Source organism: Wasmannia auropunctata, unplaced genomic scaffold, assembly GCF_000956235.1.
Source record: "Wasmannia auropunctata unplaced genomic scaffold, wasmannia.A_1.0 LD336053.1, whole genome shotgun sequence".
NCBI lineage: Eukaryota > Metazoa > Arthropoda > Insecta > Hymenoptera > Formicidae > Wasmannia > Wasmannia auropunctata.
Genome location: NW_012026837.1, coordinates 4,354,630 through 4,380,002, shown reverse-complemented (window position 1 = coordinate 4,380,002; position 25,373 = coordinate 4,354,630). Strand labels below are relative to the sequence as shown.

The 25,373-nt window shown below is 45.7% G+C and overlaps 1 protein-coding gene and 1 pseudogene across 1 annotated transcript; one reads left to right on the top strand and one right to left on the bottom strand.

Annotated features, from left to right (window-relative positions):
• Nucleotides 1–157: 157 nt before the first annotated feature.
• On the bottom strand, nucleotides 158–7,171 carry LOC105451303 (annotated as a pseudogene).
• A 12,044-nt stretch (nucleotides 7,172–19,215) lies between these two features.
• On the top strand, nucleotides 19,216–24,537 carry LOC105451167 (glycosylated lysosomal membrane protein-like). The gene is made up of 6 exons (XM_011691449.1): nucleotides 19,216–19,409; nucleotides 21,139–21,396; nucleotides 22,636–22,839; nucleotides 23,042–23,272; nucleotides 23,372–23,664; nucleotides 23,779–24,537. The coding sequence occupies exons 1-6, from the start codon at nucleotides 19,335–19,337 to the stop codon at nucleotides 23,948–23,950; spliced, it is 1,233 nt and encodes a 410-aa protein (XP_011689751.1). The 5' UTR covers nucleotides 19,216–19,334; the 3' UTR covers nucleotides 23,951–24,537.
• The last annotated feature ends 836 nt before the right edge of the window (nucleotides 24,538–25,373 follow it).

Below are 25,373 nucleotides of genomic sequence, written 5' to 3'. Positions count from 1 at the left end.
ATTTTTAATTGCTTCACTAATTCTGTCCATTTCTATCGTCGTAACGAATATTGTATAAACGATATTGATGATGAATATTGATTTGGATTAAGCGAGTTTCTTCGCGTCGCAAGCTATATTATGGACAATTATATCAATGTTTTTGTGATTATTTTAGGCTGACGATTAATAATCTTGGTTTATTATTTTATTTATTAAGCCTAATTTACACTAAATAATCTTATGTAGGATAACATAGAATTACGTATTATTTGTATCGCTAATCTCTCGATATTTTAACTTATTTATTTAACTCTAGTTTATCTTAAGAAACGTATGATTTTACGTTATGAGTTTACGCGTTAAGTGCAACAAGGGCGATGGCGAATGTGCGAAATGCGAGTCTCGAGTTTCCTTAATTTCTGTACTGGAACTGGGGTCGGCGCGCCTTCTTGCCCATCGACGAGAGATCGATGGTCTTCCCGTCCGGGAGCACCAGCTTGTTCTCCTGATAATCCACGAAGCCCTCCTCCTCCTCCTCCCGCTGCTGCTCGTCGCATCTGATTCCCATCTCGTACGTGTACTCGCGTCGGATACCATCCGGATCGATGTACCCGTATTTACCGCTCGTTATGCAATCCACACCGATCGTCTCCTCCTTGTACGATCCGTCGTCGTTCTCGAAGCCCCACGTGATGGAACCGTCCGCGTTGTCGTGCCGGTATCGCCTGATGATCTACGAAATATTGTTCGTTAATATCGCCGGACATTGGGGAAGATCTTTCCTAGGAAAGAATTTCTACTGTAGGTTTCTCTATACTGATATCTACGGAGCATTACGAGCTCGATGTGTTAAAGCCTGCTTTATAGAAGCTCTATAATTCGCGTCCAGAGAATAGAATTCCATCCATAATTTTAACATTTTAATGCGCGTATTTTAATGTATGAAGCGGTCTTGAGAGAGACTCGTTTATAATGAGCACGCGAAAAACACCGGGCGTGTCATTTCACGAATTCGACCGGGGGACCGTTGCATAACGGGGCGCGAACAGGTTTCGTCTGACCGCGTTTATGAGTTATGCGACGTTATCTCGGAACAAAAAAAAAAGGAGCACGACGGCCAGATGATTCCGGCTTTCACCTTACGATTTCAAAACTCAATTTTTTCGTATAGTCTCGGATTATGTCGGCCTCGATCGCGTAACTCGCGATATTCATATTATCTTCCATTCGTATAATATTATTAAATTAATTACGGGATAAGGGAGCTTATATTTTAATCGAAACGAGGTAACGTAGGAATTTATTCGCGGTCACAGGAGAAGGGGGAGGGGGGTGATATTTGGTGTGGCGGGCGGCCTACCTGCGCCACCGGCTTCTTGCCGCGGATTTCGTAAGCCTGGGACGGCTTCACCGCCTTGGGCGGCGGCTTGATCGGCTGCTGATACGTGATGTCGTCGATGATGTGCTTCCTCGGGGCCTTCGTGGGCTTCTGCGTCGAGCGATACTGGATGACCGGCGGCGGCGTTGGGCGGAACTGCACGGGCGGCGGCGGCGGGGGTGTCGTGGGAATCAACCGGACGCTCGGCGTCACTTGGGGTGGACGGTACGCCAGCGGCGCCGCGGCCGGCGGGGGTGTCCGCGGCGGTGGATGCGGCACCGTGCGCGGCACCTCCTCGCTCAGATCCTCCTCGCTGTCCTGGCTCCTGATCTCCTGGCTCTGATCACGCGAGTCCTCGTCCTCGCGCGTGGAGTCGATCTCCTCTTCCTCGGGCTCCTCGTTCACCGGCTTCACATGATGCGCCAACGAAGGCGTGGCTAACGGCAAGTTCGGCCGAAGAGGACGGAACGTCCCGGGCCCGTCGTCTCCTGGACCTCCCCGAGGTCTGAAATTTTAGTAGGTTTTTTTATTTTTTTAAGTAAAACAACTAACATTAGCGGTTTCTTCAATTAGCGATTATGTGCGCTTGCGCGCGACAGAGGGAGGCTTACGTGCAGTTCGCGGAAATATTCATCATTTTCAGATCGCAGATTATACCAATCATACTTTTAAATGATACGTGTGGTGATTTACTTTTTATATGGAAAATGCACAGAAAGTGGAATACATGAAAATGCCAAGACTATTTTACTCCTTATACCATTTACAACGCTAGACATATTATTTACATATTTACTGAGCCGCTCGCGTGGAACGGTATTTGGACTTTCTTGTTTCAATTTGCAAGCCTGCTCAGAAACGATAGATTCATACGTTCGTCAGAATTGCGTAATCCGGGTATTCTCAAATACGGTAATTTCGCGCTTGCTACCTGGTGCAACGCACCCGCGGATGTTGTACGAAACTTGAGGAGGGGGGGGGGGGCGTTAGACTAATTAACAACAGTGTACATTATGTATAGGCTTTATTCTGCATCTCTCGAATATGCAGATATGCGCGTCGCCCAAACAGGTTTTCCCGCCTTTCCAATAGTTCGAATAGTTTACTCGCGTAGTCAGATCATGCATGCGGACACTTTTAGAACGCGATTTATTTATACTCCTCGCATTAATATTTTCCAACAAGGTCGTATTCCAATTGAATAAATCATCGAAAAAATCTTCAGGAATTTCACGAACTATGTCATAGAGGTGTTCATATATATTTTTTTAAATGAATTTAAGAAAAAAAACTTTGCCAAAATTAATTTATTAGAGCATATTAGACCTGAAAAGCTTATTTATTAAATTCTCCCGAGCTCTACGCAATTAATCATCCTGCATTCGGTATGATTAATGACACTTAATGATCGAGATATTATTTGAGGGGGATCGATTGACTCATATATGTCACGAATGGTGTATGTACCTATTTAAGATTAGATAAATGTAAGAAACGAAATTTGTTAAAATTAATTTATTAAAGGAAACTTATGTGTGTGTGTGTGAAAATCTAATCTATTAAACTTTCCCGAACTCTACATAATTAACCATCCCTAAGTATATAATTAGTGATCCTTAAGTATATATGATTAGTGAATTATTACTTGAAAGAGATCGGTCGGCGAAAACGTTGATTGGGGAACGCCGGTCCGGTACCGCCTGGTCGAGAGGGTAATCTCTGATAGCGAGTCGATCGTAATGGGATCGGTGCACCCCTTGGTCCATCCTGGATCTGCGCCGCGCAGAGCGTGACGGCGCACGCCAAGAACTAGAAAGGAGGATTCCTTAGATTATACAATATTTCCGTGTATCTGTGTTCAACTGTCTCGAAGTAAATCGGCAATTAATAATAGATGTTGGCACATTTCTATTATCATTCAAGATTTTGTGATTTGTGAAGCAAACCACGGCCAGCGAGCACATTTATTTTTGAACGCAACAAATAACCGTGCTCGCATAATTATTATTAATTTTAAATTTTGTCAGTAAAAAAATTCGTGGAAATTTGTTTTTCTCTTATTAAACCTAAATAGCATTGATTTTGTTTCTTGGCCCGCAAAATCTAAAATATTTAATATCCGGTTTTTTAAATAAAAATAATTTGTTATTTCCTGATTTAATTAAAGATATGTCGCTCTTCCGAGAATCATACAATACTCGACGATCGTAATACGTACGGAAAAAGGAATGTTACGACGAACCATGATTGCCAAGTCGCACGTTAACGTTTTGTATTCCCGTATCGAGACTCTCGACGTGAGTTTCTCGGAGGAAACGCGATAATGAACTACTACCCGCCTCGCACTTGAAATCGCACGCTAATCATCCGCAATACGTGTCTCGTTGATTTCTCCAAAGAAAAAAATAACGAAGCGTACCAATAGCGATCGTTAAATCTCTTTCCGAGTTTTCACCGATAATTTCATCCGAGATTCAAGCAACGCTAAGTGCAACGTTATAATAATAGCGATCGTTATCGAAATAAAAATAAAGGTATCGCGCACGATATCGGGATATAGCTGGAATCAATGAACGGCAACGCCCGTGCGCGCGTGTAACGCGTTACGCGAAACACGTTCCGGATCGCGCGGCATTATTCCGGTTTGCGCTGCGCGTTACGAGCGACCGGCACGGCGCGCGGCGGTACGCAAAATCGGCCGCGTCTCGCGTTCAGGAGAAAAGAGAAAGTGATTCGATTCGGCCTTAAAGTCGCAGGTACAGGCGCACGCAGGCATCCCGCATAAGTAACGCGCGTAACTGTTTTAATCGGCATGACATTTAAAACGACGACCGCCGTCAACCGGCTCGCCGCGACACGAGGACGGGAAGTGCGAAAAAGTAGATGCACGTTACGCGCGTTGCGTTGAAAAGTAGAAACCGCAATGGAAATTGAAGTAACTGTTTGCAACGGTCTGTTTCACTTTCATCGTCATCCTCATCGCAGAAGTCGAATTAATTCGCGTTTGCCATTTATAGCGCGAAGCGAGGGAAAGATCATTGAATAATAATTTTCATTTTTCTTGCTGCGATGTGACATAACAAGACAGGGAAATTCATGCCTAATGTCTTTTACCTAATAACTTGTTGCTCAGGTTTCTTTCAGACACATTTGTGATATGTCTAATCCAATCTAATTCTGTTTCAATATTAATTGAAGTCAATTCGTTAAGACTCGTTTTAGGTGATTTACAGATTTATTAGATTTAGAATTTCAAGACGTAGTTCCATAATTCTACACGCGAGGTACTTTGATATCTATAGGTACATGTTCTGACATGTATTCTAATTTTTTAAATGCATTGAAACTCGCTTTGGGCGAGTGAGAATTCCCGAAAATGTCAAGACAAGTTTTTCTATTCATAATTTTATATGTGTTACATTTTGACATATTTCCCCATATATACATTTTATATGTATGTATCTGAATTATTCAAATGTTTTCCGCATTACACGATATTATAACGGTAAATAAAATTCTATCCTGAAGTCTAATACGAATTTTAGACCGTTTAACGTCAATTTTATGAGGCACATAAAATTACAAACAGAATTTTATCACGGATTATGTCGATAAAAAGCGAGCCTGAGTTATCGTTAGTTTTATCTAACTGATATCTTGTGGAACACGGGCTCGTGACCAAGTTTCGTATCGGGCAGAAATGGTGCATTAAGCAGATTTTAACACGTGCGTTGCGACCACGTTGGAATGCACGGATGTCGAGACGCGAGAGGCGGGTGAGTCGAGTCGAGTCGGCGAATTCGCGTTTCTTAGCGCTGATTTCCGAGTCAGGGCACGCGCGCGCACCAACTCGTTTACGCGGAATACGGCGAAATAATCTGTCCGCGACTTTCCTGCCGCTCTGGGCGCTTTCACTCGCGCTCGTCAGACTCGATTTTCGGCCTTCGCAATGTCGATCGGGGTGCGCGAACTCCTGTCTCGGTTCACTACGAGGGGATGGAGTCGCACGGGCGAAATCTAGCGAAGCGAAATATTGAAATACCCCTCACCCCACGCAAGACCCTCTTTCATCCACCCTTTTCGGTTTGGCGTGATAAATTTTTTAATGATCCGCACGCGGATTGAACGATAAAAGCGATCGATTTAACTGCTTGAAAGTTCCTAATTACTTCTCAGATACGGAAAATTAAGATGTTAACAAATTACTTCCTTTTGACAAGACTCTTTCACTCGTTTTCTCTCTTAATATCTTTTAATTTAATTTTTTTAAATTTTAATTATAGTATATGTAGTTTTTATGTTGGCGCTTGAGAGAATTATATAAATACATCTATAATGTTTATTTGTTTCTCTCTGAAGTATTAAAGAAATGACAAACTGGAACTTATTCGTAATGGCAAACTAGTATTCGCGTTTCGCGTGTAAATCAAGTCGCAGCAGTCCTCTCTCTCTCTCTCTCTCTCGCTCTCTCTCCAAACTGAATTATTTTGCTTAAAAAACAAATACGATAATTATCAATTCAAGCTCGACTGGACAGACTCGTGGTGCCAGTATTTAAATATCCGTCGCACATACAGCTTGGCACCACTCACATCTCGCCGTGCCACTCGAGGGTCAAAAGATGAAAGTGATCGGAACAGATGGGGTCGCGTGCGAAAGAAAGCAAACATATTTTCGCGATGCGCGATACGCGCGTAAAAAGAAAAACAAAATGTAAGAAGAAGAAATAATCACCGCGGTCAGAAATCGCTTGTTTTAAAGGCGAACAACCTGTTTTTTCTTAATTTTTATATGATGTATCACTTTAGAAGATAAAATTACTGTCATACGTTACGTAATTTATTTTGTATCGCAGTTCAAAAAGGAGAGTCAGCAGATGTTAATTATGACACGTAATAAAATATCATGTTATATAACCAAAATATTCAATAGATGTATTACGTAAGATTTGATTGCGTGTAATAATATAATGTCGATGGCAACATAAATATACAATCGGCTATATTTTAGGAGACGTGCAATTAACGAGATAATTTTAAAAACATTACTCTGTACAAGTATAATTATAAGGTATATTAAAAATTGATAAGGTATATTAAAAATGACAAATAATCTAAGAAAAAGTATAAAAAATATTTACGAAAAAGTAACTCGTGTAAACCATGTAAAAAATAAATTGTGACGGATAAAACTTAATAAAAATTTATTTTACGGTCAATCAATGCTTTAAAAATTTTTCTATCTATTCACGAATATTATCACATAATAGAATTCTTGGATTAAATTAATAACACACAGTAAATCTTTCTGCGCCATTTGATTATATCCTCTCACATCTTATTCTATGGAAAGATTTTAAAAATCTGATGTGAGAAATATAAAATGATGGAGAGATAAGAGATGCGTCGAAAATAATTAACGGGGACCGAGAAAAAGAGGGACATTTAAATCCGCGAAATTAATTTTGATTTCGATCAGAAATTCAAGCTCGCGAAATAGACTTCTGTCACGCTTTAATCCGCAAGTTATTTTCGCGGGGTGGTAAACGACAACCGGGATAAAGGGACGCGCGCGGTTGGAGAACACTTTTGACGCCTCGTTGTGTACTCACGATCACCACGACGCGCATGGCCGGGGAGTCCTGTTGTTGTTCCTCGTTGTCACAACGGTGGGCACGCTGGGTGTGGTGCTGTGGCGCGTTTGTGCCTCACACTACCGCGAACGACTCCCCGTCTCCGCGTTCTTATACTTATATCCCCGTTTAAATTCCTATGGCACGGCCGGCAGGCAGCACGCAGGCCAACTTTCCATCCAGCCGTCCAGGAATTGTGTTCCACGAGCGGGCGCGAAACGTACGATCCACCACCGCGGCGGCGGCGGCGGCGGCAGCGATACCGCGCCGCGCCCCCCTGCAGCCGTTCGACAGCTTCGCGAGATCGAAGACGCTTTTCTCGCCCGCGAGGATCATCCGCGCGGCGAGATCGATGCCGCACGCCGTGCAGATGGTGCAGATTTCAGCGGGCATTAATTCAACGTGAATATACGTTGCCGCTCGCCAACTTGAGTGCCGCCTCGAGAACTCACCCCCTTTCGCTCTTCCCTTCGCTTAATCTTGCATTGCTCGATCGGGAGAAGAGTGAAGATCAATGGAAGATCTCTTGAATTACATATCGCGAGCCGATTGTTGGTCGTTGCTAGATCTAAGATAGCATTTTTCCTACTTTCTTTCTTTACTTTCCTTCTTGCGCGCCATTATAGAGGGTACGAGTATATATCTATGTAAAATTTCTCAATAATTGATGGATCACTGATAGTAACACCTGCCTAATAACTTGTTTCTGAGTGACAAGAGAATTACACAAAGGAACGCGAGGATCAATAATAACTACTGAAATCCTACGATGACTAGCGCGCGCTGCAACATCATCAATCTTGCCGCGAATCGCCGCGCGTTGCCTGCAGTGTACTTTACGCAGATGCGTTTCAATCGGTAAATTTTCTCTGTCGCCAGAAGTCAAGGCAGAGATTGATGGGATACATCTTGCGACACGTAGAAATGATCGCTAATTGAGGTAATGCGCAACTTGAAGGGTACCCTCGTGCGTCGCTGCACGCAAAAAATTCGTATTCCACATTCAGCGTTCGATGTGTGCATAATATTGACTTTTCGTCCCGAGGATTTGTCATAAAGATGCTAAGTATGATGTTAGTTCGGATTGTGAGATCTCGTTGCGGATAAAACGAGTTTAGGGGATTGTCATAGCGCGAGCGGAATATACTGTCGCAGTAGCAAATGTCGATGGCTATAGTCAACTGTCACGTAAATCTCGTATGGATGTGAAGGAAGGTAATGCTGACGTAATATCCTGTCAACTTTTACCTCGCGCGAGAGCGCTGTTACAGTATCGTTCCTTCTAATAAACGGAACTGGTTTCTGTTGGCAATAATAACGTTTTATCGCAGTTACAAGATTGAAAATTGACGATAGGCAATATCGTTCTACCTCGTTTATGTCTAAAAAGTGTTACACTTTTCATAATCCTTTCCAATTTATGATTAGATATGTCGATAATTAATTGGTACAAAACAGGATTGGTGAAAATTAATGCTATAAATAAACTGATATATCTTATAATAAAGGGGACCTATTTTTGTTTGCAATAAACATTTATCGTGGTTAAAAAATGGAAAATTTACGATAGCCAGAGTATTATTTCCATTTCATTTATATCTAATTGTAAGAGATATTTTTTCATATCTATCTTATTTATAATTAAGATTGATGATAATTAATATAATGAAATCGGTGAGGATTAATGTCAGATCAATCAATATGATTGATGTGGCATTAAATCTCCTGTAAGTATTATGAAATTGTGGCATAATTAAATTTATTGTAACTTAAATGTCGAGAGTGAATCGGAAAGTAAATGTTGAATATTTGCATGAATAACAAATACACGGTTGGATGTATGTAAAAAAAATAAGCTGCAGAGAAAAAAGATCGTGAGTAAAAATTACAGAAATCGAGAGTTTGTTATACAAGAGCCTATTCTAGTGTTATAATATTAAGTATTTAATACTATCATTTTGTGTATTATAGATTATTTCGAATGAATATATTCCAAATAATTTTTTTTCGACAGAATTTATTGTTACCAGGAGGCGGATGAGAGCATGACTAGAACTTTTTGTGACTTTGTATTCTTCAGTGGAAGTTGCTAGAAACTCGTCCTGCACTCTCTTTCACAGGAGTGTAGTCGGATCAGAATGCACCTGGTACCAAGTCGGTATTACATTCTCACGTTTGGGGTATATTTTCTTCGAATCCAATTTTTATTGAATTCCCATTCTTAATTTCGCTGCGTTCGCCAGCGGCGAAGAGTCACGGCATAGGCTATGTGACTCTTCACAGATTCATAAGACAGATTAAAATAGGATTCGTAAAAAAGAAAAATCAAAAGTTTAATTGACAAAATTAATTTGGTAATCACATTTATCTTTGCATTTTAAGAATTAATAATATTTATATGTTTATTATGATTGATTTTTTATCGAGATTAATAAGAAAAATTAAAAATATATATGTTTTATTCTTTAAATATGTTTGCCGATCTTTATAAAACTCGTACTTTAAATTCATAATTTCGATCAAAATTTTGGATAGAATTCTATTTTTAATTTTATGTACTATATCCCCCCCCCCATAGTGCAAAAGACATTCGAAGAGAGAGAGAGAAAGAGAATCAGAATACGTACATATATCAAAACCTACGACATATAAAATTATAAATAGAACTCTACTCCCTAAAATCTGACGCGAATTGTAGAGCGTCTAAAATGGACTTAAAAATCTTGAAGAGATATTCAGTTATTCATATTTCTGCATTGCGAAATATCAACCTTTCGTTAGCTAGTTGATAACGATAATTTCTACATATCTTTTATAACGTGAAATCTCGAAAAAATTCTAAATTAAATGACAGCAAACATCTGTACATTCTTAATCGAGTAATTGGCAAGTAAATTTAGAGCAGCGAGAGAAATCTCGCTCCTCTCGGTGCACAAATAATTTTATTCATCCTTTCTACTTTCGGAACGAGAATATCGGTCGCCGTGAGACAGAGACGTGGTACACGCGGTAAGGAGCGCGCGCGTCGTCGCGAGTGCATCAGCGCGCAACAATAGCAACTCGATGGTAGCTTTTTCGGGAGTACACCCCTGCGCGCTCCTCCACCGCCGCCGCGCCGGGCGGACGACGAAAGGAGCGAGGCGTGCTGCTTTTAAAGCAGCTCGCGCGTCTGCGGCGCGCCCGGCGAGCCTCGAAGGCTCTCGCGCGTCCAAGGTCAGTGCCGGGGCCGACGAAGCCGGCCGGCCGGCAAGCCGTACGGCTGGTCGGCCTGGCCGATCGGCTCTCCGTCTGCCGATCCGTATCCTCGCGGCTGCGCAACCGCGATGGTAACGCGCGCTCGCGCTTACGTATGCGCTTATCATCCCCGCCGGTGCAGGAATGCGACTCGCGCTCGCTCGCGCTTCGCGGCGAGGATTCGCGGTGCCGTGCATTATTCGCGCGACAAAGAAACCACGAAGCGACGGCCACGGGCGCCGCGCGCGGAGAGTCTTTCTTCGTCCTGCCTCTCTCGTCACTCGTCGACGACACGCAAATCGATGGCTTTTGTACGACCGGCATTTTGCATATCGTAACTGCATGTGCTCGGGATTTTATCTCTCCCTCACGGCTCTCCTTTGCGGCCCGTCGAGGCGTCTAGTGCGCTCGTATAGCTCATTAAAGTTCGTATCGTCGCGCCCATCCTTCATCGGGATTCATCAAAATGTCAGGGCGGTATGTTGAGATTACAGCTTGCGATATACGTTCGACCGACTCGGAGGGACATTGTTGGAGATTAACGTGGATCGAACATGAATGTCTACGATACGGAATTCCTTCGTCCTCTCAAATTAATTCTCTTTTTTTTATTCTTATTAAAGACAGGCGGAAGATGTAAAACTGGTTCAGGGCTGAACGCTTGAAGAAAGTATAACAGATCTCTAGTGAGGTAGTTGTGAAGTAAAGAAAGATTTTATGCGATTCTTAACGCCAGGCTTTTGCAATCTCCGCGCTCCGGTTTAATGCAATTTCAACTCATTCCGCTTTTTTTTTTCCCCCTCGCCACTACGCACCGTGAAACCGCAGAGAGTTTTTGCACCGCGTCGGAGTGCTCTCGCTTCTTCGCCACAAATGTTGTATCTAGATGAGAGAATGCGGTGAAAAAAAAAAGCAGCCACTTTAAGTTAAAGTGCTTTTGAGTCGCGTTTAAATTTCGCAACGATACGAAGATGTTACATCGACAGTATACCGTTAATACAAAACAGCTCCCATTAATAACATTTGTCGAACTGTTACTTAAAGATTGAAGTAAACCAGCGAGATGGCTTTATGCGTTTCTCCAATCTCCATGTAGGAGAAAAATCATATTACATCTACGTGTAAGACAAAAAGTCGCGCGAGACGCTGCGCGATGTTGCATCTGCATGGAGTTATCGTGAAGCATCTCCCGCGAGACTGCATCCCTGTATCCAGGCGTGTGTGCAGCACGCATCTCTCACCCGTGCCCACTTCGTGAAAAGTGGCGGAGTCTTGCGGCCAAGAATTCCGCGAGGGGCCCCTTCGCGGTTGAAGGCAGGCAGGTAGGTTGGTAGGCAGATATGGGCGGACAAGCGGGCAAAGAGAGGCAGGCGAGCAGGCAGGCAGGCAGGCAGGCAGGCAGGCAGGCAGGCAGGCAGGGCGAGCAGGTAGGTAGGTAGGTTGGTAGGTAGGTAGGTAGGTAGTGCACCGGAGCAAAGGCATTCTCGCGGGAGGAGAAGTCAAGCCGAGTCGAGTCAACGGCGGCGGCGGTAGCGGCGATGACGACGACGACGACGACGACGACGGCGACGACGACGACGACGACGACGACGATGACGTCGTCGACGACGACGACGACGGCGGTGGCGAGTAAAACCCAGACAGATCGTGTTCGTCGAGTCGTTGAGGGGCACCAACCCCCCCTCCCCCCCACGCCAAACCGGTTATCCGCCCTCCCTTCCTCGTCCTGCCCCTGGCTCCTGCGGATCCCTTTTTTCTACGTGTCGCGGTCGTCGTTGTCGTCGCACTGGCGTCGCCCGCGCTCCAGCACCACCGTCGCCGCGGCACCATCATCGATACACGCCGGGCACCCGCGGCTCGGAACCCTCTCGCGCGCCTTTTATGATTAATTGTCTGTGATTCCTGCCGGCGGGATAAGCCGGCCGAAGCGACGTGGACGAGGGGAGAAGAAGCCGTGGATGGCGGCGGAACGCCCGCACGCGTGTGTGCCCGCGCCTTCGGGGAACTTCGACGTCGCGGCCGCGAGTGCAGCGAACGCGTCGCAGTGTCTCCACCACCTGTCCTCATCGTGATCGTCGTCGACGACAACGGTTTCGCGATCGTGACGCGCGCTCGATCAACGCTCCCGGCGGCGCGCGCGCGGCGGTCTCGGCCGAGTGACATTGAAGTGCGCATACGGGTAGCCCGTGACTTCTAGGTATCGTATAGCTGGGAAAATGATAGAGTCCGACGACGCCTATAAAGTCGGGGGTTTCCCGAGGGCGGCGTTTCGAGCCGTTTCTCGGAACTCGGTGCCCCCCCCCCCCCCCGAGAGGGAGGGGAACGCGAACAGGTGACGTATAGAAAACGTCGGAGCGCAGCAGTCACAAGTTTCCTCTCGCGTGCGCACGTTCGCGGGACTATATACGGTTGCGAGGAAAGGATAGTAGAGAGAGAGAAAGAGAGAGAGAGAGAGAGAGATTCCCATTCGGATTAAATCCCACGTAGGTATAAACCATTTTTTTTTTTTTAGTGCCGAGAGAAGAATGGGCGGGCGATCGCAATTTCTTTTACTCTGAGCTCGGGGAAAACGCTGTAGATCGAACGTATTTTTCGCAAGCTTTCTCCTGTCGATTTAACGATTGTAATGTCTTATATACGTAACGACTTCATATACATCGCAGCGCGCTCCAACCGTTTGCCGGATAATGCCGCACTGTAGCTCGCTCGCGGCGTTTTAACATTCAAGGTGGCGTCCCGGCCGGCGAAACTCGCATTCGCGTCACGCCTCGTGAGCTCCCGACAACGTTATAGAATGATAAACCAAATTAATAACTGGTATCACCCGGCGGTATCGCATCAATCAATTTTGCCGAGTGGCTTCGTGACCGTCCCACCTGTCGCCGGCGCCGGGCGCGTCGTCGTCGCCCTCTTTTATCGTTATGCACATTGCCGCGACGGCGGCGACGTAAAGGCGACGGCGGTGGAGCGTGTCCTGCGAATTTCGCAGGAATGGAATCGCGACTGTCGCGCGAGTCGCCGGCGCTTTTCGTCAGCGGTACGTATATATAACTTTTCGCGGCGTCAAACCCGCGTTCATCTCCCTCCGCGATTCCGCGACCCTCTCGCAGAAGTTACGCGGTATTTTCACCCCTCGGGTTCTGACATACTTTGTAACTCTCCGTATGACGCCGCGTGACTTGGGATTTGGCATACCCATGTGACACGTATTTTTTGAGTCTTAATAATTTCATTTTGATTGATGAATTGTGTTGCACGAATTCATTTCGTGACAAAAAATCCGGTTATAAAGGACTAATTTAAATTCGAAATAAATTTTGCTCGTTGACATTTGTTCTCTGATGACGACACACGACATTTATACCTACGCGATGCATTATAAGTTCTGAAAACAGTTCGATCAAACACTAAAACATGCCGCTGCTCGCATTACCGAGAGATGAGATTAAATCCTATTGAATAAAAATAAATTATATTCGTAATAGATAGATCTCTATACGTCTATAGACTTCGTTGCGAGAGGTTTTTGCGGAATCGTCATCTCTGACATCAAACGCGTTTCTCTGCTACTTCCCGGCGTCCTCGTTTTCGCGAGAGCTAAATCCAACAAAGACAATCTCGTTCGATCGCTCCTCTTCGCGAGGAATCCTCCATTTCGCGGACGATTCGCGAATCCAGTCGCCCCCTTTCGCGAAGGTGCGGAGCGGGCGCTCGGCAGCCGGTCGAACGTTTAGCCGGCCGCCGGTGCGGCGGGCGATCGTGCCGATTCCTCTCATTGGCCGAGAACCGGCGGGTACTGCTCGCCCGCAAGAAGACTCTTTGTTCCGTTTTTCGTTCGTCCCGACGAGCGACCGCGACGCCGACGGGACGAGACGACGAGCAGCGCGGCGGCGGCGACAGCAACGAGCGGCGCGCCGCGCCGCGAATTTGCACGAGGCGAGTGCAGTCGTCGTAGGTCTTTCGGTCGTCGCGCCGGGTGCAATTATCGCGGGGCTCGCCTTCGAATCCGATCGCCCCGCGGATGCCTCCGCGCTTGCCGATGTGCGTGTTCGACCATCATCTGTGCGTGCGTGCCGGTTGCCTCGATATTGCAATTGTTGCATCGCGCGCGCGCCGTGGAATCCCGCGTTTAGCGACAAAGGGCCCGCGTTCTCCGACGACGCGGTCTATCGGAATCGGCTCTCGATTAGTAACGCTCTTTGATGCGACGGCGAGGAGTATCGTCCTACACGTCCCAGGCAGGGCAAGATCGAGTGTCCTCCGTTCTTCTGTCGTCGGCAGAAAAACGAGACATTACAGGCAGCTGCAGTTCGCAGTCGCAGTTGCAAGGTGTAACGTTGATAAGCGCGGCAGTTAGGCAGGTATGTTTAGCGTTAAAGATGCAGTGAACAGGAGTCGCCTGTCTTGTCCTTCCTCGGTGAAGCTAGTTCGGATTTCGAGCGCGATGAGAAGCTGGACGCGAGGAGTGTCGGAGTATGCCGGGTGCAGTGCGAAGTAACGAGTCACACGAGTCGCATTTTGCTCTTTATGTGAAAATAATGGTTGGAAATTTTAGAGAAGAATGTGAAGGATATTTTTTGCAATTTAAAAACAATTTTTTTTTCTTTACGTATCCGATATTTTATACATACAATTTCGAAATATTATGCGTCAAATTAATGATAATCGCGCCCAGCGCGATTTCGATTTTATCGGAATGAAGTTCATCAACGTGAATACTTTACGGTTTACATAAAACGATCTACCGCGAATAAAGGACGAAATACGACATTTGATAAGTTAGCGCCTAAAGTTAAGCAGTTATGCTCGTTTCCATTAATGATCAACTTTAATTTTGATTTAACTAGAATTCCAAGAATTCTCTTACAATTAAGAAGAGTAAATTAAACCAAGATTAAAATTAATCTTGGTTTAAATATTGGTAGGAAATGAACACATAAGACAGACAATTTAATACTCGATTTAATCCTCACAACGTTTTAATTCCTTCCGACACGGAAAGGGATTAAGATTTATAAGAGATTAAAGGTTACGTTAAGATAAGAATTTATACGAAATTCTAGTAAAGTCGTTTTATACAATTTCATTTTCTTACGGCGTTTCTTATCGTCTTAAACGCGCACTTGACTTAACTCACACGTCGAGGGGATAGAACCGAAGGGATTCCATCCGGTAATATATCTGTCGAGAAATCTTTGTTGCGCGGACGCGAGAATCGTGAGCGGCGGACGGTCGCGCGGGGAGGAGGGGGGAGGAGTGCAGGTGAAGAAGCGGCGGAAACCTGTTTCCGATCGCGCCACCCGGTACATGCGAGACGGTTCTATTCTCCCGCGGGTCTCGACTTCCTGCGACGACCTTCAGCGCCGTATCACGAAGTCGCCGAGGAGCCGTGCGTCCGTATAGAGCCGCGTTAAGCCGCGTTAAGCCGCGCCGCGCCGATGCGGGCTTTTACTTCTCCTCTCGGCCTCGCTTCGCCTTCCCTCGCGGGCGCTCGAGCTGTCGGAAAAATCGGAGAACCCAGACTTCGGTCCCGGGCGAAGGGGGCGGCCGTCAAGCGACTCTCGACAGACGGCGAAGGGGAGTGCCCAGACTGACCTTGACCTTGAGTATTCTCGCTATTGTGGCTCCTCTCGGCGCGAGACGGATCGCGCGCCGCGCGGCGGGTCTACGCGCGAATCGCCTCCGCGTCGTCGCGTCGTGGCTCTGATGAGCGACGGGAAGCAGAAAACCCACCCCCGACTCGTTAATTACGCCCGGCAAATTAGCACGGAAATTTCGTAACTATGGAGATTCGTCGGGCGACGCGTAACTTTTCCCTTTCTTCGTTACATACAACATCGGCCACGCCAGCCGCACGTGAGACAGAGAGAGAGAGAGAGAGAGAGGCTTCGTTGTCTCTACCCGATTCGATATTAATTATACCTCTCCTCCCGATGTGTAATTACTTCCCGTAATTAAACCCTACCGCCGAACTAACGTCCGCGCTTCGTGCGCAACGCTGCAAGCGCGGAACGTGCGTGCGCGAACGCGTCTAGAATTTCTCCCACGGCGTTTCCTCAACTTTCCGAAGCGCACGCCGCGTTGCCAAGTGCATGTGCGTGTGCCGGCACAGGCAACGTACGCTCATCCTCGATAATTTCGCTGTTTTCTTAAGACCTATACAGGGATCGCTCTTTCTCCATACAAATTCGATACGTGTCTCCCTTTTTCACGTGGATAATAAAATTTTCCGCGCTAAGATAAAATAAAAGATAAAATAAAAAAAAAATTTTTTTTTTCGGAGTTCGTTTCTCGCGGGGAAAATTATACCCTTCGCGCGGCTCCAGCGAGGCGCGCACGAAAAAGTCGTCCGTATCGAAAAGGAAATCGGCTCGAGACCGGCCGGACCGAGGGAATGGAACCCCTCGGCGCGCGCTAGACGGGCGCACGTACGTTCGCCTCTCGTCCCGCCTCGTCTCGCCTCGTCTCGCCTCGCCTCGCCTCGCGCGCGCGGACACCGCTTCGGTCAAGGTCGCAGTCTGCGCGCTTAACGTTCTTTTTGCTGCACGTTCTCTTTCCCCGCCTGTACCCGGTGTCCCGAGTGGAACCGATCCGGCGTCGGTCCTCGCGAATCCTATCGTCGCGTCGCTCGTGCCGAAGGGCCGCCGCCGCCGTCGCCGCGCCGCGCCGGTTCGCCAGGCCCGAGCTCGCCGTCGCGTTACGTTATACGCTTACGTTTCGTTTCGTTTCGTTCCGTTTCGTTTCGCGACCCGCGCGGAAACGCCGGCCTTTCTCCCGCGACATTAATAGAGATGCATCCTTAAAAGGCAATTTGCCTTGCCTTAAAAGGTAATTTGAGGTAATTTGAGCTAAGGGAGATCCCCGGATGCGTCTCGGTTATCCCGCGGGTTATTTTTTTTTTTTTTTTTTTACGAGACACGTCGCGTCGCACCGCCAGGAAATGGTATCCGCGATTACCTCTCTATAGCTCTAATTATCTCAATGGAATGGTAATTTTTTACCGTGTATAGCAACACACGACCGCTCGCTCGCGGTTTCAAGCGGAGCAGCGTCTGCATATGCGTGACATTAGATCGTGAATATTTGCAATCTCGCGCTTGTCGATCAATGTCAATACGACATACCGTCGTAAAAACCTTGCCAATAAGGATTTCACGGATTCTGTATTGCTCTGTAATACATCTGGATATATAGCTTCTCTTTCTCGCGCACAAAAGAGAAGCTTTGCGCGCGCCGAGCCGGCTTCCGATGCCGCCAAGGCGTAACGTCGGATTCATATATTGCGGCGGCGGCGGCGATATGAGAACTTTTTCACAGGTACAATGAATTTTAATACGCGTCTCAAGGCCTGCGGCACCCGACGGAGGCACTTTGTATATACGCATATACGTATACATAAAGCGGGGATTGTATATACACGAGACTGTATTGCCGGGATAATGTGCCGAGGCTTGGTAACTCCACCACCGTTGGCGGAATTCGACGGCCAATGGGGTACGAGTTTCCTTCTCTCGGCGCGAAAGGCAGCTCATATTACATATTTACAATGCGCATCGGCGTTGAAAAAATCCCCAAGAGCGGCCCCGTGTCGCTATCGCGCGCGCGGACAGCTCGCGCGAGGACGTGAGGTAAGTCAGGATCGCCATTGGGTGAGTATGTGATCCTTGAGTGGCGCGGCGAATTTTTCGACGTCGCGCATTCGGTCATCGGGGGACGGGGTGAGATGAGGGATTATCCCAGCTCATATGCGTAAGAAAGACGCCCGCGGTTAACAGCGAATAATGTTATGCGTCAATCGAGGTAAGTCACGGTAATGGATTAATGCACAGAAAATAAAAAAAGAAATATATAAATTGACAGGCGCAGGTGTCTGTTAGAAGTTCTTGTAACAAAGCCGCAATCTAACAGTGGAACACTTGCATTGCTTAAATTTCACGCAGGTCGAGCCTGAGAGTTCTTGGTTTCGTAATGCCGAACTCTATTCATAAATCATGAATCTACTTTTCATTTTGAAAAAAAGAAAAGAAACTGTTACTAGACCGTCTTACGTCTAGTATAAGTTACGTCTTTCGACGTAACTCCTTTTGTCAGTAGATATTTATTTTTTATAATCTATGTTCGTACTTTATATGATGTTTATATACTTTATGATTTTTATAATTATGTTCATACTTTGAATTCTTGGTTTTATATATAGAACGTCAGACGTGTGATGAATAAATTTATTTTTTATCTAAAACAAAAATAAAAGAAATCATGCTAATTGTAAGACATTCTATTTTTCTCTCAATATTTTCTTTTATCTGAAAATATATTTTTAATTATATTTATAATGTAAGCGTTAACATTCTTTACCTTGAAACCAAATTATCAATCTGTCTCTCAATGTTTCTTTTACTTATATAATGTATTCATAATTATGTGTGTAATTTAAAGCAATTTGTCTGTGAATATTGATTGATTTTATAACGTCAAACTTCATAAATTTATTTCGAAAAATAATTATTGTCTTAATTAATTTCCTCCTCTAATTATATATCTATAAATACTTCATAATTATACTCATAATATGAAGCAAATTTTCATCTTAAAAAATTGGTTTGCGATTAAATATGAAGAAAATCACTTGTAAGATACTATCTTAATATGCAACTTTTTAACTTTAACTATTAAGTATTAAAAAAAGACGCGTTTTATTAATTATTTTTTATTATACAATTATACACACGTTGCCTCAATCCGCAATTTTTTAATTTTTGGATACTAAACACAGAGGGGAGAGGCGTTATTTTTCTATACATATATGTATACGTAAACGAAATATAATTGAATTAAATAAATCTTCATACTCGCGAGGAGCTTCGACAGATCTCTGACAGATTCGTGTACCGGTCGAGTATGCAACGATTTACCGTTCGCGCCTGGTTCTCGCTGATTCCCCTCGCCACCACGGCGGCGCTGGCTTCCCGCTTGCTTCCCGTTGAAGCGAAGCCGCATGTTCCCACGCGATCGCGTTGGTATCAGTTCGCGAAAGGCGTCAGCGTTGACAAGCGTGAGCTGCGAGAGCGTTTTGTTGTGTATCGCCCGTTGTCGTATGCGACGGCAGGCATGGCCGGCGCCTCGACGTTCTGTCTGCTGCTGGTCGCCGCACTTGTGGACTCGGGTTCCTCCACGCGACGCGCAGTGAGTAGTACAATACAAGTGCCTATAACCTGGAAACCACCCGGATTCGTTTGGATTCCCGGAGGCCCTGCGTTGCAGGGGATTGATTGGGCCGCGCCGCGGGTCCAACGTGCGGTCAGCCGTGGCAGCGGCGTCGTCCGTGATGAGACAGCGTCGCGCCGCCGTCACGCCGTCGAAACGGACGGATCGCGTGCGCGTGATTCATCCGTGCGACTTTGAACCTTCGGCGTTTATACCGGAATGCGTAATAGACACAAAGGAACGATCGCCGATGTTCGGGGGGGCGTGTTGCGCCCACCACGAGGTCCCCTCTTCCGCCCTGACCCCCCCCCTTATCCCCGTAATCCTTCCCGCGCGTGAGCGCGTACGTCTTCTCCGTGCGCTCCAAAATTTTACGACGAAAACTTGTCGCGATGTATTTCTTATTCCGCTGCCGTGTACAGGTGACGATTTATTGTTAAATTGGCGAGTGCACACACGCTATTCGCGTATTAACGGCTGATCGGATAAGTGCGACCTAGATTGCTCGAGATCGAAGGGCACGGTCGATCTCGTCGAGTCGCGCGATCGGCGCGTCAAATGCACCCCGAGCGTTCGGGATGATTAATCGCGCGCGGATGTGGACCAGCGTCATGTTTTTTTCATTCAACTTGAGGTTTTAATTTCGCACGCTGCGTCAGCGTGCAATGCGCGAGAGTAGCGCGACGCTTTGACGCGTTAAAAAATTTACCTCGGAGCCTCGACAGTAATAATAAAAAAAATATATATATTATATATAAAGGATAAATATAATATAATAAGTAAATTAACGTAATCAAGTTAACGATGGATTGCTTGGTTGACTTGTTTACTTGCGTATTTATTTCAATTATTTTATTTTTTTTATCTTTCTTTTCAATTATTTTATCTCTTATCTTTCCGTATTCTGCTTTATTTTTTAACCGAAAGATCGTAAATGCGGTAATCTTATCGATATTCGTGTGACGTCAAAAAAGAACGAGTTCGTTAATTGTAAATAACGACGCGGCGTAAATTGCCATTAATGTTTCAAGGCAAGTGGAGTGTTCGATACGATTGTACTTTGCGTACCGTGCAGGCCTAGTGTCTTTAAATTCGTAATAAACTGGAACTATCGATCCTAGGGCGTGAATTAGTAAATAAGCGTAGAAGCGCGCCAACCGCGAAGTCTAGATATAACGCGTTTGAAAATGGAACAAAGAAATCTATGACATTTGTTCCATCTACCCCGCTTATCGATGCAACGCGTCGTAGGAATATGACGAATCTTAAAATATATAAAGGGATGATATTTCTACAGAGTCCATCATTATTTTATTAGCTCGACGTGACACGGAATGTCGGATTTTCCTTTCAATGAGAAATCGTGGGAGAAAGTATTCGCGACAGAATAGTCGAGTGTATCCGCGCGTACTTTTCGCGAGCTCCTTTCGGAATGGAAAAAAACAAAAAACAAAAACGTAACTTTCGTCACTTTACGGTTCGCGGATATCGAGCCTGCACGAGCCGTGCGCGTTAGCGTTTAACGGCGGTGCAACGCCGTTTCGCGCGATAATAATCGCACCGGGGGACTCACTCGGCTAGGAACGGCAAGGCCGCCGCCGGGCCGCACAGCACGATCCGGCGCTGATCTAGGCCATCCGTCCGTTAATATGCGACGTCGGTTAATCTGCAACGCTTGCATAAAACGCTCCGCTTTATCCTGCCTTAGCTGCGGTCGTGGGTGAACCCGGGCTGCGACGAGCCGTGCCGCGAGCGTAACGTGACGACGCTCTACCTGCGTGCCGACGGCCCGAACGACACGTTGCACTACGTATGGGACTTCGTCGGCGTACCGTCCGTGCTGCTGGCCGTCACGCCGCCGTCAGCATGGCTCAACATCAGCTGGGACGACTATCTCGCCAGAAGGGAGAACTCGCTCACCTTCTCGGAGAAGCCCACCTACACCTTCGGGGTGATAATAAACAAGGTAACCCTCTCGTGAGTTTTTTTTTAATAGCTTAAGTCGATCGCGAGTTGGCTTGTTGAACGTACAAGTTCGATCAATTTATCTCGTTCCTTCGACGGAAATAAATTGCAAAGCATTTTAAGAGACGCGGAGATTGAGAAAATCATTTTTCACGTCGCTCAGTCTTGATCGAAATTATGTTATCGATTCTAAATTATTGACTATGTTAGCGATTCTTTTCATTCAAGATATTAATTATTCTAGCGAGAAAGTGGCGAAATGCATTTTATTGGCAGAAACGAGCGCGCTCTATTTTCTGCCAATAAAATTTTGCCGACAGATGCAGATAAATCGAATATAACAAAAAATGTGCCAATGCAATAACATGTATAGATACGCGCGTGCAGGAATATAAAACAGCACGTCAAAAGTACAATTACTCTTTAAAGTATACGATACACTCTTAGGTATCACTTATTATACTCGGATTTACTTCCAGACGCGGACGCAAATCCGAGTGAGTGACACAAATCCACTCGTCGCATTCTCTTGCCGAGAGTGTAGAGAATATATCCGCGGTTCCTTAATTAAACCTTCGCGCACTCCACAATGTCTCCACTTCGTAGAGCCTCTCTTCAAGCCGAGTGTCTTCTCTCTCCGAGAAGAGAGAATACCTCCTTTCGTACCTCCGCTATTTCCGTTACGATTTCACTGTGCTCAAGCGTGTTTTAGCGCAGAAAAATAACACGAACGCTTTCACGGAAATTTCGGAACAATTTACAGTACATTGCGTCATCTCGGAACATCTAAATTTCTCGTCCAATAAATACCCGCACAATACCGCGAGATTAATCCTTTGTAAAGCGCGCAATTGACGGCTAAGCGCACCTTATTCGGCTGACGGAATTAACGGTCGCCGCGTACAAAGCTTGTGGAATTGTCCACAGCCAACGAGCAAACATATTTCCGCGGCGCATATCGATCGGCTGCATCTGACAGGAATTTCGGGCACGAGCACGTCAGTATCGACGACATTGCGGTTTGTAATTCAGTTAACTTTATTGCGCGCCAATGTGGAATTACGCGCGGGAGAAATTGCGACTCTCTGTTTATGTAGGTTCAATCGCGTACAGTCGCGCTCTCTCTCTCTCTCACACACACATCATCGGGTGACCCGATTTCGTCATCTGTTATTATGATTTCTCAGCGTTCGCATATTATCACGTTGAATAATTACCAAGTACATGTGTTACGTTACAGATTATCGAATTCAACGACGTTAATGACACGGCACTGATTGACACTGCCGACGTCACTAATACGAACGTTTTGCGTCCCGAGTATTTCAACTGGCGACGCGTGTCCCTATCGCAAAAGAACGAACTCGTCTACCTGGATATGGAGGGTAACTCTTATCACGATACAGCTAAGAATATCAGCAGATACGGGAGTATAAAGCTTTCGGTAAAGTATTTTGCAGCATTCAAGAGAAAATTAATCGGTAGTACGTAGCGACGCATGCGAAAATACAATGGCTCAAGTTAAGCGAGAACCAACTTCATTTTGAACCTGAATATACATATATATATGTGTGTGTGTAGCTTTCTTATTCTCCAGTTTTTATTATACGTACATATCTAAAATCTCTCTCTCGTTTGCTTATCAGCTCCAGGGATTCTGCACCATCGACCACTCGGATATGGTGCCGCACATGTTGCACACGGAGAATTCTACGCAGGTGGACATCATCCTCGACAAGATCCAGACCAACCAGACCTTCTCCCGCAGCAGATTCGCTATTGAATTGCTCGCGGTTGGCGGGGGCGATCCCGACGTACCGATGTTCGTCGATCCGAAAAAGAACCTGGACGACGAGCACACGCCGGGTATATTCGAGGTAACGATCGCGGACATCTGTTGTTTCTGGCAACTGTTCTTTCTTATATTTTGATTGAAAGTATTATTTTAACCTCTCCCCTATCTCTCTTTTCTTCAGGTTGTTGAAGTTAGGACGCCACCGTACAGAGAACTGGACGGCGCGTTGAACGCTGGATCGTATTTACAATGGCGGCCGGTGTCGTACAATAGCGTGTCGCGCGACGTAACCAGTTCCACGGAGACAATCCAGTATCCACCGAAACAAGTGTTCAATCATACGAGCGCCATCAAGAACTCGATGCTCTATTGTTACTATGGCGAAACTGCGGACGATCTCCTCCTGCAGAAGCTAATAGTTTCTTTGGGCTCGAAGGGAGACGGTTTTTACAAGAAAACGAATTACTTGACGTGGTGAGTTGTCGATTGAAAAAAGTTTCGCATTTTATTTTGAAAATTTTGTAATAAGCCATAAATCTAATCTCTTATAATTTCTTAAATTAATAAAATGCGTTTTAAATTTTACAGGACCTTCATGATCGGATACGGCACGCCACCCGAGGAGAGATTCTCTTCTCTAGTCATTATGATTATCTCGATCGGCCTCGGCCTTCCCTTGCTCATTATGGCCATCACCGGCCTGTACCTATGCATTCGTCGAATGCCGAAACGACATGGCAACGCTTATTTAAATCGATGAATTCGCCGCTCATGTGTGCCATGTGGTTTCTTCGTACGTCGCGTGCACGTTTAGGTGCATCGCTGCTACACAACCTATTGTTCTTCACAAAGAGATATTCCTATATTTATACAATCACATATATATATATTTTTACACGAATTATTAGCTCGGATCTGATATCAGTGTGATAAGCGTGAATGATAATTCGTTCTCTCATAACGTATTTAACGTTTAGCAAGGTGTTAGAGTAGTCCTCTGTTTTAATCTTTTATTAGTACGATGTTTAGTATGTTGTTTGTTGACACTTGATGAAAAAAGAGGATAGAAACAATCACATTTGTCTAAATACGCTGTGAGAGAACGTCATGTTAATTTGTTGCAATGAATGATTGTACTTTTGTAGGTAATTTGTAATTGAACGCTGATTGTATGCACGATTTACGAAATATACGATAAGTTGTACTACATTTTGTATAGTTTTCTTCACGATATTCGTTCCCTATGTTTAATATTAAAGAAGCATTAAGTGTATAACGATGTATTTTCTGTATGCACATATTTTTTAAATATTTTTCGCAAATATACGAAAACTGTATTTGTTTAAATTCATATCTCAACTTTTAATTCATCAACTTTCCATTAATTCTCTTTTCACATTAATCTCTCGTACACGTGTCGATATGCTCCGAATTTAAAGAGTACATCTTACATTTTTTTTTTGCAAAATCGAGAAGAGACTTGAGGGTGAAGAAGTTTACACTGCACGTAGAATGGATCGGGGGAAACTAATCGCGTGCGAATGAGAATCCGAGCGTCGCGGATCGGGCTGACGAAGACGTTGCGCGGTGCGCAACGTGTCCGCAACGCGGTAGTAAACCTCGCGCGGGCGAGCTTATGAAGCTCGCGGGTATGGTCGTAGAGGGTGCGGGTGAATGTTTTCAGGCAGTGGTAGTAAGAGTGGCGCGGTATGGTACCGCGTTTCCCTCCGCCGCGGAGTGGCAAAGGGTGGCGCGGGGAGCCACGTCCACGACACCGAGGTGGAGGGGTACGTTTTCATTGATCCACCCCATGCTACGGAAGCGCACCACGCAAGCACTTACAGAGCCCTGAACGGAGCATTGATCTCGCTCCGTGCCCGTCTCGCTGATACCGTCGCTTCGCCACGGGAAGCCCTCGCGTTTTCTCGAAAAGAAAAGGAAAAAAGATCGCACCCCCCGCGACGGTGGTGACCAGTGGTGGTCGCGACGGCACCGTTGATTCCGCCAGCCAGTTTCGAATCTCGTCCTCGGGGGATCGTCGCGCCGCCGGTCTCTCGACGCGGACTCGGGCACCGCGACGCGGCATTACAGGGCGCAGGGTGGTCGACAGAGTGGCGGGGGTAGGTCGGTTCGCGTAGCGGATCGCGGAATGGGGTAGGTATAGCGGGCGTGGAGCGGGGTGC

Excerpts from the sequence above, each read along its gene's own strand:
- LOC105451167 (XM_011691449.1), top strand. The coding sequence starts at position 19,335 with ATGGCCGGCGCCTCGACGTTCTGTCTGCTGCTGGTCGCCGCACTTGTG. Across the intron at positions 23,273-23,371 it reads ACACGCCGGGTATATTCGAG|GTTGTTGAAGTTAGGACGCC; the intron begins GTAACGATCGCG and ends TCTTTTCTTCAG. Across the intron at positions 23,665-23,778 it reads AAAACGAATTACTTGACGTG|GACCTTCATGATCGGATACG; the intron begins GTGAGTTGTCGA and ends TAAATTTTACAG.